This window comes from Desmodus rotundus, chromosome 2 (genome assembly GCF_022682495.2).
Source record: "Desmodus rotundus isolate HL8 chromosome 2, HLdesRot8A.1, whole genome shotgun sequence".
In the NCBI taxonomy this organism is placed as follows: domain Eukaryota; kingdom Metazoa; phylum Chordata; class Mammalia; order Chiroptera; family Phyllostomidae; genus Desmodus; species Desmodus rotundus.
In genome coordinates, this window is record NC_071388.1 from 117,648,372 (window position 1) to 117,661,985 (window position 13,614).

Here is a 13,614-nt window from a genome sequence, read left to right on the forward strand (position 1 = left end):
TCTCCCTTCAAAGCCCTTTAATGCTGTGTGTGTGTAATTCTCCACTGAGGGGGGTTGCCCATTCAATGTCTGTCTTCTTAGACAATAAGTTCAATGAAGGCCGATTGTTCATCACTGTATACTCATCACCTTGCACACTGCTTGGCGCATGGTAGTGCCTCCAAAATATTTGTAGAATTAAGTCATTAATAAGTTATGTCAAGTGAGTTCTAAATAGTATATGTATGTATATATATATACATTTGAGATCTGGACAATATATTGATGTGGTTCAAAATTTAAGAAGTAAAAAATCTCCCTTTTACTCTTGTCCTCAAGCCACCAGTTTCCCTTTCCCAGAGGTAACTCATGTTACTATGTTCTTATTTATTTTTCCAGGGATATGTTATACATGTAGAAGCAATTACATGTATGCTTGCATGTGTGAAAAGTTCACTCCCTGTTAAAAAGCCCAAATAGCTTACCCTTGTGACTCCTCTTTTTTCACTTAAAAATATGTCTGGGTGATCATTCCATATCACCACATCATCATTCCATACATGAAGTACCTCGTAATTCTTTTTTATTACTACAAATATTCCATGATTTATGTAATCAGCAGCCAATTATTAGATATATAGGTTGTTCCTGATCTTTTGCTATTATAACTATGTTGGAATGATTTAAACAAATGAATACATTATTTCTACAAATTTGTGCCTGACACCCATTCTTATACATGTGAATATGTCTGTAAGAAAGGGCGTACCTGTAAAGTGGAAGTGCTAGGTCAAAGGGTCTGCATGTTTGTGATACTGATAACCACTGCTGAGTTTCCCGTTATGGGCTTTGCAGTAGCTATTCACTCCTGCTTGCAGTGCATGAGAGCACTTGTTTCCTTGTAGCTTCACTAACGGAGTATTATACAATTTTTATATTTTTACCAATCTGGTGGGTAACAAGGAGTATTTCAATATGCTTTCATTTATTATTTCTGTAACAATAAGTAAAGGCGAACATGTTTTCATATGTTTAGGAGACATTCATGTTTCTTTTTCTGTAAATCCACATCCCCTATCCATTTTTCCATTAGGTTCTGATCTTTTTCTTACTGAGTTGTTAGAACTCTATATATATTAGGGAAATTAGTCTTTTGTTTGTGATAAGTGTCATAAAAGTTTCTCCCAGCTTGTCATTTGTTCTTAATAGTTTTTGCCTTGCAGAATTTAAAAAAAAATTATGTTGTATTCATTATGTATTGCTCCATTACAAGTTGCCTCAAAACTTAGTGGCTTAAAACAACTATAATCATTTAGTATCTCTCACGGTTTCTGTGGGATGAGAATTCAGACAGGGCACAGCAGAGATGACTGGTTTCTGTTCCAGAACGTCTGGGGCTTCAGATGGAAGACTCAAAAGCTAGGAGGAGAAATAGTCTGAAGGCGTCATCTGGTGGTTAATGCTAAAGTTGCCAGTGGGGAGCCTAGATAAGGTTCTTGACCAAGATACTCACACATACTCCGAAATTCCTGACAACATGGTGGCAAAGTTCTAGGAGAGAGCCTGGCTCAAGCTGTATTTCTTTTAGGACCTAGGCTTAAAAGTTGTGCAGCATCACTTCCACCTCATTCCATCAGCTGAGGTCAGTGCAAAGCTCCACCAGCAACATAGACTCTACCTTCTGATGAAGGAGAGTCAACTTTTGAAAAGAGTACCATGTTCTCTGTTCCTCTGGATTGATTGTAGATGAGAGTCTACAGAACTGCTGTAGACATTTTGCATACAGCAAGATCAGTCTGAGGTTATTCCACTCAGAGGTGGGCAGAGCGCAGAGCCGCATGGCATACAGAGCCTGAGCCGTGCGCCAGTCCACCCTGAAGCACGCTCTACCTCTGGACCCTCAGTAATGTGAGCAAATACTTATCCTTATTGCTATTTCAGCCAATTTGAGTTGGTTTGTCTGTTTTCTACAGCCAAATGTGTTTTAATTTATATATCCAGATGATTTAATTGCACTGAATTATTTTCAACCTCACAACAATACTAAAATATGGGTATTACTTTTTCCATTACACAGATGAAGAAATTGAGGCATAGAGGGTCAAAGTAACTTGCCCAAGGTCTCACGGCTAATTGATGAGTAGGTCAGGATTTGAGTCCAGTTTTGTCTGTTGTGAATACTCTGTGTGCCGAGTCAAATTGATTTATCAGGAAGAAATGTGGGGAGCTCTTGGGAGATTGGGGTGTACCTGAACTTTCTTTGCTTCATTCAGTGAAGGTAAGGCCTTGGGAGCAGTAGCAACATTGTGTTTCATATATAGTTTTATTTGCTCCCTTTTGTTTGATCTATTTTAACAATAATATTTCATATAAATATTCAAAAGGATGCTGACAAATGAAGGAAGGAAATAAGAAAAACAAAGGAGAAACTGCTTTCCTCAGAAGGCCAGTCCACATTTCCAGAGTGTGAACAGTGAACCTGAACCATAAAAACCTCATTAAAATGTCAGTGTTATATCTTGGTACTTCAGCACTGAGTAGGAAATCATGCTTGCCCAATTACTTATGGCTCATTAATAATGCATTAGCTTGGCTCCCAGTAAAGCTCACATTCAGGAGAGGACAGACCTTTGTTTGGTTTATTGAGCAGCTGAAGGGGCAGAGCCAGTTCACTTCATTGGTAGAGTCATTTAGTGAGACTTAAACCAGGATACCCAAGGATTGGCAACTCCTCACTCCTTCCCCAATGCTCTCTCCACCTCCCACCTCCAAACCAACCCCCTCAGCTCAAATATTACTTTCTCTGAAAACCTTCCTTAAGTGTATGTCAGGGCTCTTCCTGTTACTTGTAACAGAAATGGATTCAAAAATTTAAAAAAAAGAAGTTAATAAATTATCTATCATCTTTCTATTATGTATGAAGAGAGGCTTCAGTAACAGCTGCATCTAGGTGACAGATGATGAGGTGAAGATTTTGTCTCTCTTTGTTTCTTGGTTCTCTCCATTCAGTATTGGCTTCATTCTCAACCAGAATCTCTTCATGCTGTGGAAAGCCAGTCATGCTGTGCCATTCCTATTGGCCCAATTTGACTCGTGCCCCTTCCTGAACCAGTCGCTGTTGTTAGTTGGTGGGGGTCACTCCTCTAGGTCTGAGTCATGTGCTCACTGCTAGGCTGCTGTTGGTGAAAGCCCTACTCAAGGTATGTGGTCTGAGAGTGGGGGAAGGGAGAGGGGTCTTGTATCAGAAGAAAAAAGAATAAAGTCTGGCCTGACACAACCAACAGACATCTGTCCATTAGGTTGCACCTTATAAAATTGTTAATATTCAAATGTATTTTACCTATGAAAATGGTGACTGATATGACCCAACCTAAGACAATAACCCATCTAGGCGTGGTCTGGTCCCTTAGTATATGCTCCCATGGAATTTGTCAGTTTGCAATATCATCCACCATACATTTTGCAGTTGCTACTCCATCCAACCAATAGGTTTGTTAAATGTGTAGTCATGAAAGCTTCTGAGGTTTTGACTATCAGCTTCAGTCATCTTTCCAGGTCTCCTGGGAGGGGGCACAGTCATAGCACTTCTAGCTTTATTCATGAGGCTGAGGTTACCAAGGGCAATTTCCCCAGGCTGCCATCATTCTGGCACAGGGCACCTGGGTCAGACTAAGTACTCCATAAATATTCATTGAATGAATGTGCTTAATTAGTTTTCCAACAGTGTTTATTGCTGTTGGAAATAGGCAGAAAAAAGCCATGATTTCATGTTGGAAAAATAATTAAAAATAAAATCTCTAGCCAGTCAGATGAATCCTCTCCGCAAAATGAAGAATGAGCCAGTTTTATAACGGAATAAGCATTGAACTAGCCTGTGATGCATGCCACCAGCAATCCACAAGACAAAGACAAATAAAACCCTTTCCCTTTTATATAGTCAGACAGCTACAATCCATCACATACACACACTAATCGTCTTTACCTAAAGGGGAAAAAAAAACCCCAAACAACTTGTCATAGTTTTTCTGCAAGGGGGAATTACAACTTGGAGCCAAGGGCCTGGACTAAACTCCCATAGTGACAGGGAGACAGAGCACCCTCTTCCTTGATGTCCACATTTCAAAGAGATGATAAGGCCTTCAAGAAAGACATTCCTGAGATGCAAAACTGGCTAGAGGCTTAATTAGCTTTTGGAAAGATTTTTAATACATACTCCAAGAGAAAGGGAAAAGATTTCTAATGGCCAGTTTTCCAAAGAAAATGCTGAAGAAAAGGGAGAGGAGAAAAGATCTCTTTCCCTTTTGGCACCAGGGGAAATTTTTAAATTTAATTTTTAAGGGGATTTGTATTATAAAGGAGAAAAAAATCTTTCCCGCTCTACCCTCCTAGGTTCAATGGCGGGGGTGGGGGGTGGGTGTTGTGGAGGGGTTGTAACAAAGAGGGGAAGACGTAGGGGAAGACGGCTGACAGCCCCCAGCTGCTCCAGCCCCAGACATGTGAGTCTTCCTGCCTACTCCCAGATATTTGAGTGACCACATCTTGGGGTGTCTCTGGTCCCAGACACCACTTATGTGACCATGTGAAAGACCCCAAATGAGAACTACCTGGCTGAGCCCAGAGCTGTGAAATGATAGTAAGTAATTGCTGGGTTTTCATTGCTAGATTTGGGGATAATGGGTATAGGAGTGATGGAAACAATTTAGGGCTGTGAATCAAAAGACCAGAGTCCCAGTACCAACAATCCTACCTCTTAGCTGTGTAATCTTGAGTAATAGCCTCATCAGATCTGTTTCTTTCCCTTTAACGGGTTAATGATGTTTCCAAGAGGGTTTATTCTCCTTTTGCCTCATCCCTTCCAAATCCATTTTCAACATTCTCCTCCCAGGAAATTAAACTCTATGGACAGTTTCTCCCTGCCCTTTCACTCCCTATCTGCCTGCTTTGTCTCTGGCTTTGGGTTGGTTCAGCTGATGGAAGATAGTGCCGGGAGATCAGTGGACAGGAGAAGAGAGAGGTCAAGGCACTTATCCTACCACCTGATGCCCTTGCCAGGCCACGGTTTTGACTGTGGCTGCATTCCTCTATAGTTAAGTTCATATGGGTGGCTTCTCTCCCAAGGGGAGCACTTGTCATCTTCTGGGAAACTGCTTTCTCTCCCTGTTCTTTATTAAAGAAAACATTATTCTGACACTTGTTAAAATGGTAAGACTTCATTCCATAATTTAATAACGGAAGTCTTTATTCAAGACAGTTACAATAGGGGAGAAAGATTGAACTCAACTTGGAATACAAAAAAAGGGTGAGTGGGGATTTATAGACAAGAAAAACAGGTAGGGGGATCATTGGAAGGACAATGATGAAGAGGAGACATCAAGAATAGGAGGATTCTTGCTAACCAACAGGATTTAGACATCAGAGGTGAGGGATGGTAAGCTTGATCAGATCAAGGGTGATCAGATATCAAAAGGGGCGGGGAGGGTGAATGCTTACAGAACTGATGGCAGGATTCTTGCTGAGACTGTGCTAGGCAGGCCAAAGACAGTCAGGGCCAAGAAGAAGACTCAGAAGAGCCTCAGTAAAGTTTGGTCAAGAGGGCATCTTTGTCACCCTTCACACCCATTGATGCTAATCCCTGGCTCCTCATTCTCCCTTGTTGGTTCTCTTAACTCTGCCACACCTCTGCACACAGTCCTGTTATTAAACTCTTTTCAGTTAAACCATGTGAGCAATGGTTGCTTCCTCTTCTATCAGCCACTGACTGCTGGTCATACCTAACCCACAGATTGTTTTGAGGATCAAATGAGATGATGTATGCAAAAGAGCTATAGAAGCCCTAGGGTTAAGGAAGTCATCTTCATGACTGAGGAATCCTAGTACAGTGCAAAAGGCATGGGCTTTGGACTGCATCTTGGCTTCAAGTCTTGGCCCCACCCCTTTTTAGCTGTGTTGTTGGAGGCAAGTGTTTATCTTTCTCAAGCCTCAGGTTTTCATCCTATTAGTCAAGGAAAGGAATTTTCTCTTTTGTAGTCTTGGAAAATCTGACACTACAATACACCCTACAAGTCTCCCTCACACATGACAGGTATTAAATATGTTGTTAGCTCCCTACCTCTTCCCCCCACATCTGTTATGAAACCGTTTTCTCAGGTGGGTTTTACAAAGTCGCTGTTGCATCCAAGGCTTCTAAAAGGGCTTCTCACACAACACTTCAGACCCTTTTTCATGCTCTGAGAGGCAGTCTCCCATTTAAGGAAGAATGAACGGCTTGCCACAGGCCAGATATTGATTGAATTGCCCGGAACAAATGTTTTCCTACTTCAGGTAAGATCGTGAGGTTCTGGTATAGAACACAAATTGCATTTTTGTATTGTTTTCTTTTATTTTCTTTCCATCAAAAAACCCCCCAACCCACAATATGTATAATGGTTACAGAAAATAGTCAAACAACAGAGAAGCCTATATAGTAAGAATTGCAAGTCCTTACTGCATGCACTTTCTGGTGCACGTTTAGGGTGTTGGAGTTTAAGTGGGGCCCAGCACGTAACATTTTTTTTTCCAGTCTAAATCTCGAACTAATTGAGAAATAAGATGAAGACAGACAGGGCAATGATCACTTTTGTTAGTGATAATGTTGGTCTTGGAGAATGTGGTTTATACTTGTGGGCAAGTGGCGTTTCTAGTAGCGAACCCCAGAATTAGACAAAGCACAACCATGCCAGTTGGTGTTACTGGACCAACACAACCAGAGCCTTGGCCACCAAGGAAAGCCTGGCTCACACAACTCAGTTATAGGCTCTCTGCAGGTGGGACTGCTGTGAAGGGAAGGGGAGAGTTGGGGGCACAATCTCATGCCAGTCCTTATCCCAAATGCATCAGTCATGTAAAGCTGGTTTCGTGTGTGTGTGTGTGTGTGTGTGTTTATGTTGGGAGGAGGGGCATTAATGAGATTGATAGAGAGAGGTGGGGAGGATTATACTCATGGTCGTTCTTCATAAGGAAGAAAACTTTAAGGGTAAGACTAAGTGTCCCTCTTTCACATAACGTTATGCCCTGTTTTCTGCTCCTGTGATGGTGCTTCCACAAACATACTTGCACAATTTTCAGTGGGCTCTTGGGTGAGTATTTCTATAGTAAAAGTTCCTAAAAGTTAGTTTGTGGTTACGTAAACTTTAGATTCACATGTACTGAGTATTGACTATGGACTAGGGAGCTTAAATTATTTTTTCACCTTTTCTGTATGTTGTGGTTTACCAACCTAACCTTATAAATCACCTCTTCATGTAGGGAGGCTGCTGAGGGCCACAGCATCTACTTTAACAGTGGTTGCACAATCTGACTAGAGGTCAGTCACAGAGAATCAGATCAGTCACTGAAGTGCAGTTCCAGGCTCTCCCGTCTGACCTTCTGAGTTTCAGGTACCTGAAGACTCATTGATCCTCCTCCAGTCTCTGCTCTCCTCTGTCAAACCGGTATAATATCACCTACGGGTTTGGGGGGGGGGGGATTCAATAACCTGATGTATTTAAAGTGCCCCAAGAAAGGTCAAGATAGAGAGACCAGAGGAAAGGGAGTGGGCACCAGTGCAGAGGAGGTAACATTGAGTGTACAAGAGCCATCTGAGGGTATCTTGTACAGAAAGGCATGAGCCCAGCCTCCAGAGCATCTCTGCACTGGAGACTCAGGTTGAGCAGGCTACTGGGAATATCTGCCTGATGTTTCAATAGCCTCCAGCGAGACCAGGAAGTAGGAAGCCTCCCATGTTCAGCACAGCCCCAAATGCCCAGGTGGACCAGATGGTCCTCCTTGGCCACCTGATCATCAAAGGCTTTCTCCAGTGATGGTACTCATCGTAGTGAAACTTTCCAGAATGAGCCGGTATAACTTTAATAGTGAAGAAAAATAAAGTGAAAACCTGCCCCACTGACTAGATGCAACAGGCATTGACTGAGCACCCGCTATTGCACGGGAACTAGCAAAACCTTCATCCCGAGGGTGGGTATTATTGCGTCGTTAGGCATGAGGTTCAAAAACGTGGCACAGGTTGCCCATCTACGCGCAGCAAAGTTGTGGCAGAGCTGAGTGCTCTTTTACGTAATTGGGGTGCTACAGCGTCAAGGGCTAAGCCCTCTCCGGGTTTCCTCCGCCCGCCCCACCCCGCCCCGCCCCGCCCCGCCGCCCCCCTTACGTGGTCCAGCCTGCGAGAGCCGGCTTCGGGTCCCTGTGCCCTCCCTCCGCTTCCTCCGTTGTCAGCCTGCGCGCCTGCTCCCCGCCAGTCAAGCTGGGTGGAGAAGCACAGGCAGCACCGCGTCCTCATCAATGACCACGGCCACCTTGTCCAAGAAGGCGTAGTCCGGAGACCATCGCGGATTGTGAAGCCCAGCCATGGCTCCTCCGGGCGCAGGACCCTGTGGGGGGCGCTGAGCTCGGGAGCCAGGGGTGCGTTCAGGTGGGAGGCCGTCGGGGAGCGCGCGGGGAGCGCGTTGGGCACCATGAACTCCCGCCTGCCGCCCCCGTCGCTGTGGCTGTTGCTGCTGCTCACCAGCGCCGTGCACACCGTGAGTACCGCACCCCTCTGCGGGCAGGGACCCTCCTTCGGGTCCAGGCGTGATGGGGGTAGCGGGGGACACCTCCATGTCTTCTACTAAAGTGTGAAAACCCTTAACCCCGTCCTCTTCATCAATAATCTCTATTAGCTTCAATCCAGAGGGCCCCCTACCCTCAAAATAAACACATGTGCGCCAGGAGATGACAGCTTTCAGATGAACCCTGCGCTCCACCCCACCCCTTTTGTGGACCGCTGGACTGAACCTCTAAATTGCACCTAGGCAGAAATTCTGGAGCTGTCCCTGGAGGTGCCTACTGTGTGCAGGGCACTTTGCTCCCATTATTTTATTGAAACCTCCTTACGAGGTTGATATTATCACCCTTACTTTACCGACAAGGAAGCCGAGAATTGGAAAGACCAAAAATATTGCCCCCAAGAGAAGACAATTGGAATCCACATTCGTCTGCCCAAAGCCTTGACATTTTCACACAACCGGGCTGCACATAGGAAAACCTCAGAAAGTCCAGCCCACAGCTTTCGGGTTTGGGATTGGGACCATTTGTAGCTCCCTGCCCCCTCTCTCTCGTGGGATTTGGCTCCCTAACGTCTGGATGCCTGAGGACTCCTGGGAGCAGCTGATCTCCACAAACGAGGTCCAGGGAGGAGCTGGAAGAGAAAAGAGAAGGCAGCAGAGTCTCTAGCTGAGTTTTCTTTCCCACAGAAACTCCTGGGCATCACGGCCTCTCCCTGTGGGATTTGTGAGGGAGAGAGTGCCTGCACCCAGACTGGCCGAATGGAAGGAATGGGGAAGCGGTAAGGGTGGGGAGTGAGGGGTACAGATTCCACAACTACCATACTTCTTTCCACTAACATTCCAGACAGACCCCCAACACCTCTGTCCTAAGAAATTCCCTAGGGAAAGCACTTGGGGACCCAATATTGAGTCTCCAATCTCTGTCTTGGGCAAGTCCTTCTTGATGTCCAATAACCTTGCCCTCCTATAGTCCTCCCCTGTTTGATTATAAGACAAACCTCAGCTCCTAGAGCTGATGGGAGTGTTAACAAGCAGTAAATGCCCATCATTCCAGCAGGTCCATGACATTCCAGCAACAGTAGTTTGGAAAAGTGAAATTTGGGGACCTTATCCTCACCTCCCTGATAACCTTCGAGCCTCTTCTCAGTGCTCGTATTGGAAGGTGCTAGAGCCACAGTGCCTACTCATTAGTTTGAACTCCCAATTTGGGCACTGGGGACAATTCAAAGCCAAATGTAGCTTAGAGAGGTGCTGATATTCAGTACCCAAGGATGGGAGAGGCAATAGTTTCCTCTTTGTGACTTCTCAAGTACCTGCAGTAGCCCTGAAGTTGTCTGAAGAAATCAAGAGGTTGGGGGTTCAACCTGCATTTTAATCTCATAGGGACCCCCTTGTTATCCAAGAATAAGCAGAGGGGGAAATGAGAACCTTCACTTGGTTCAGTGTGCCTTGGAAGGATGCTTCATTATGCTCTGGTTCCCTCATTTTACAGATGAGCAAACTGAGACCACAGACAAAAGGGACCTGCCCCAAATCTGCAAGTTAGTGGTGAAGCTGGGACTACACCCCAGATCTCTTGATTTCCAACTACCCAGTGCTCTGTCAGTTACATCCCTAGTCCTTATATGTCATTTTCATGCACTCACTGGTACTGCCTTGTATTATATTACCAGATAGTTTCCTAAGTCTTGGTCCTCTGATTATTTTATAGGCTTATCCTGACCTAAAGTCTCACACTTCTTGGCAGAGAACTCCTTTAACAAATAGGAGTGGAATTGGTCTACTTTGATTCACATTTTGCCATTCCCTGTGAAACCCCATTTTCCTTCTGTGTGACTAAATGGTCAGACATCTGATTTTGAAATTTAAGGATATTCAAAGTTGTTTATCCATTTGGGTCTCTCCCTTGAATAAGAGCATAGGCACCATCCTAATGGGAGGTTATTTAGGCCAAATTGCTTGTCATTACACCTTCCTCCCTTCCCTTTCCAGACAGGGAGGAGGTACCAGGAGGGAACCTTGCAAGTGGAAACCAAAAATTAATGCTGAGGACAGTGTTGAGATTGCCAAAGGAAGCCCTGACCACACCTCCCTTTGCTACTCCCACTCCCATGTATTTATCTCGTGAGGACTTTCACCTGGGACAGTGTTGTAATTATTCACCAGAACATCTGTACTCCCCTCTTCCCTAATACCATGTGAGAGGGAGCTCAGTGATCATGTATTGAATGAATGAATAACTAAATGAATGAATGAGAGAAATGATGATGACATCTATAGGGATTGTCTTAAGCTGTGGAAGTTTCATATAGTAACAAGTAATGAAGAATGGCATCTTGAAAGCAATCACTACTTACAAAATGTGTCAAGCAAAGGAAAATTAATCATTCAAGGTAGGGCTGTTTAATCCAGGACATCTGGCAAACTGCCAACTTGATAATCATAGTGAATTAAGTGGGGTGTGTGGGACTACTTTTTCCTCAATCACTGTTTCTTAACTTTGAAACTATAATCTTGGATCTTAAATCTGGGCTTTCAACAAGGGGTGCCAGGAAGAGAGCTATATCCTCCCTTGGCATGGGTTGAACTAATGCGGTGGGGATGATGGGAATGGGGTGGAGAAAGGGGATTGGATAATTCTTTGTTTTGTGTCCTGTGCATTGTATGGTATGCGGCAGCATTCCTGGCCTCTACCCAGTAGAAACATGTCTCCAAGTTGTGTCAACACAAATGTCTTCAGACATTTCCAAATGTCCTCTGGGAGGTGGGGGAGGGGGGTGCAAAATTGTCCCTGGCTGAGAACCATTTACTTAAAGGTTGTCATGTTCCAGGGGAGATGCATTAATAGGGCTAATAATAGGTGTTAATTGCATGTTGGACTCAGGGAAGTGAGGTTGGTGACAGGGAATCTGAGTTGGAAGACAGAAGCAGGTGTACCTCATGAAATCCATTTCCAAACCAGATAAAAAGACTTTTGTGGGCAATGGCTTCCTTGATCCTTTTACATCTTCCCTTCCCACTTTCCCCCCTTCTCTATCTGTCCCTCCTCAGTTGACTGCTCAGAAACATAAAAACTCCAAGTATAGGGTCTGGCACATAGAAGCCTCCAGCACATGGTGGTCCCTGCCTCTTCCTGTAGTGCCTCCGGATCTGGGGGCTGACAGGCTCTGCGAGCAGGATTTTAGGAAAGCCTGCAAAGGCCGCTTGAGGAGCTGGATATTGATAACTCTTCAGAGGGTCACTGGGATTTTTGTATACCAAAAAAATCACTTTCTGATTTTCTAAGGAAGTACTGTGGATTTCTTTTAAAATTTTTACTATCCCTAAAATTAATGTGAATGATGATGATGATAAAGGCTTTCCTTATCGAGCACTTATTTCACACTAGACAGTCTGCTAAGTCATTCCCAGCAGCACCTAATTTAATTCTCTCATCAACACTCAGTACCCCCAGGCCAGTGCAGATGAAGACACTGAAGCCATTCGCTTGGGTCGCTCAGCTGGACGTGGTGGCATGAGGACTGAAACCCAGGTGTTCTGAACCAGCATATGCATCTGCTCCTATAGAGAGGCCTGCTCTGGTTTCTGGTGCCCGAGGTGCTGTCGTAATATTCTCTCCCAAGCCGCAAAATGACATTAAATTCAGTTTAATCTAATTGCTTTATAAAATATAAAACAAACACTGAAATACACACAGCATTTTATCAAGGGAGTCAGAGAGGAGCTTGGGGTTACAAAAGCAAACAAAATGAAGGTAGATACACTTCCCAGACTTTGCTTAGCAGAGTCCTCTTGGCTTTAGCATCACCTTTTTGCCATTCCCATTGAGCTCCTATCCCTCCTCCCTATCCCCATTATCCCCACCCCATTGTTACCTCCCATGTCAAGGGAGGGCATAGCTCTCTTCTTGGTACTCTTGTTGAAAGACCAGACTTAACATTCAGACCAACCCCCTCCAGTGATCCTTGATTTGGTCCCTGCTTCCTTGCCCTTAGTGAGCTGAGGTTTCTCACCACTGACCTTCACTCAGGCTCTGGGACAGCTTGCAGCCCAAGGGAAAACCCATAACACTCAGATCCTATCTACTTACTTACATTACAAACAGAGGACGGCTCAACGTTCATGTGGACTTGAGAGAATAAGAATATTCTGGGGCCCACTCAGCCTCATCATTCTGTGTCTGACAGATTCCAAGGGGCATTTGGGGAAGAGATATCCTTGGTGGATTGTCTCCTGTGGTCCCAGCCCATTGTGCTGCCAGGACCCCTGAATTTTCCACAGTCCTCTTCAGAATCCCCACGTGTCCAACATCAGTTCCCTCTCCCCCGGCTCTCAGAGGGTCTCCCTGATGTCTGCGTGTCTTTTCCAATTCCTGACCTTACCACCTCCCTTTTCATTTGCACCACACTGGTTTGTCTCCCATTTCCTGAGAGTGAAGACTATGTGGATGAACTTCCTCTGGCCAATATCTTATAGGTGTGCCTAAATTATACCCTACTGTCCTTTTCTTTCATATCTTTCTCAGTCAGCTTGAGCTGCCATAACAAAACACTACAGATTAGGGGGCTGAAACAGTAGACATATATTTCTCACATTTTTGGATACTGGAAATCTGAGATCAAAGGCCGATATGGTAGGGTGCTGGTGAGAGCCCTGATCCTGGCTTGCAGATAGCTGCTTTGTCCTCACATGGCATTTCTTCTGGGCCGGTGCAGAGAGATAAACATTGAACATTCTGGTGTCTCTTCTTAGAAGGACACTTATCCTGTCAAATCAGGGCCCCACTTTTATGACCTCATTTGACCTTAATTGCCTCCTTATAGGCCCCATCTCCAAATACAGCCACACTAGGGGTTAGGGCTTCAATATACAAATTTTGGGGAGACACAGACATTCTGTCCATAACACCATCTGAGTGAAATAAAGGCTCTACTCCAGCCCACAGCCAGACCCTATACCTGTGCTCCTTTTCTCTGTCCCACCATTTTTAGTGATTTCTGTCCTGAGAATACACAATGCAGCCATTGTGCCCAGTCTTTACCATCTTCCCCTTGAC

At 44.6% G+C, this 13,614-nt stretch overlaps 1 protein-coding gene across 2 annotated transcripts in view; it reads left to right on the forward strand.

The window, feature by feature from the left end:
* Nucleotides 1–8,207: 8,207 nt before the first annotated feature.
* SCTR (secretin receptor) overlaps nucleotides 8,208–13,614 on the forward strand; it is a 91,033-nt gene continuing 85,626 nt past the window's right edge. For both annotated transcript variants that reach the window (XM_045203115.2, XM_045203116.2), the window contains exon 1: nucleotides 8,208–8,534. In XM_045203115.2, the coding sequence (XP_045059050.2) occupies nucleotides 8,469–8,534 (66 nt within the window). In that variant the 5' untranslated portion in view covers nucleotides 8,208–8,468. The remainder of the gene's footprint in view (nucleotides 8,535–13,614) is intronic.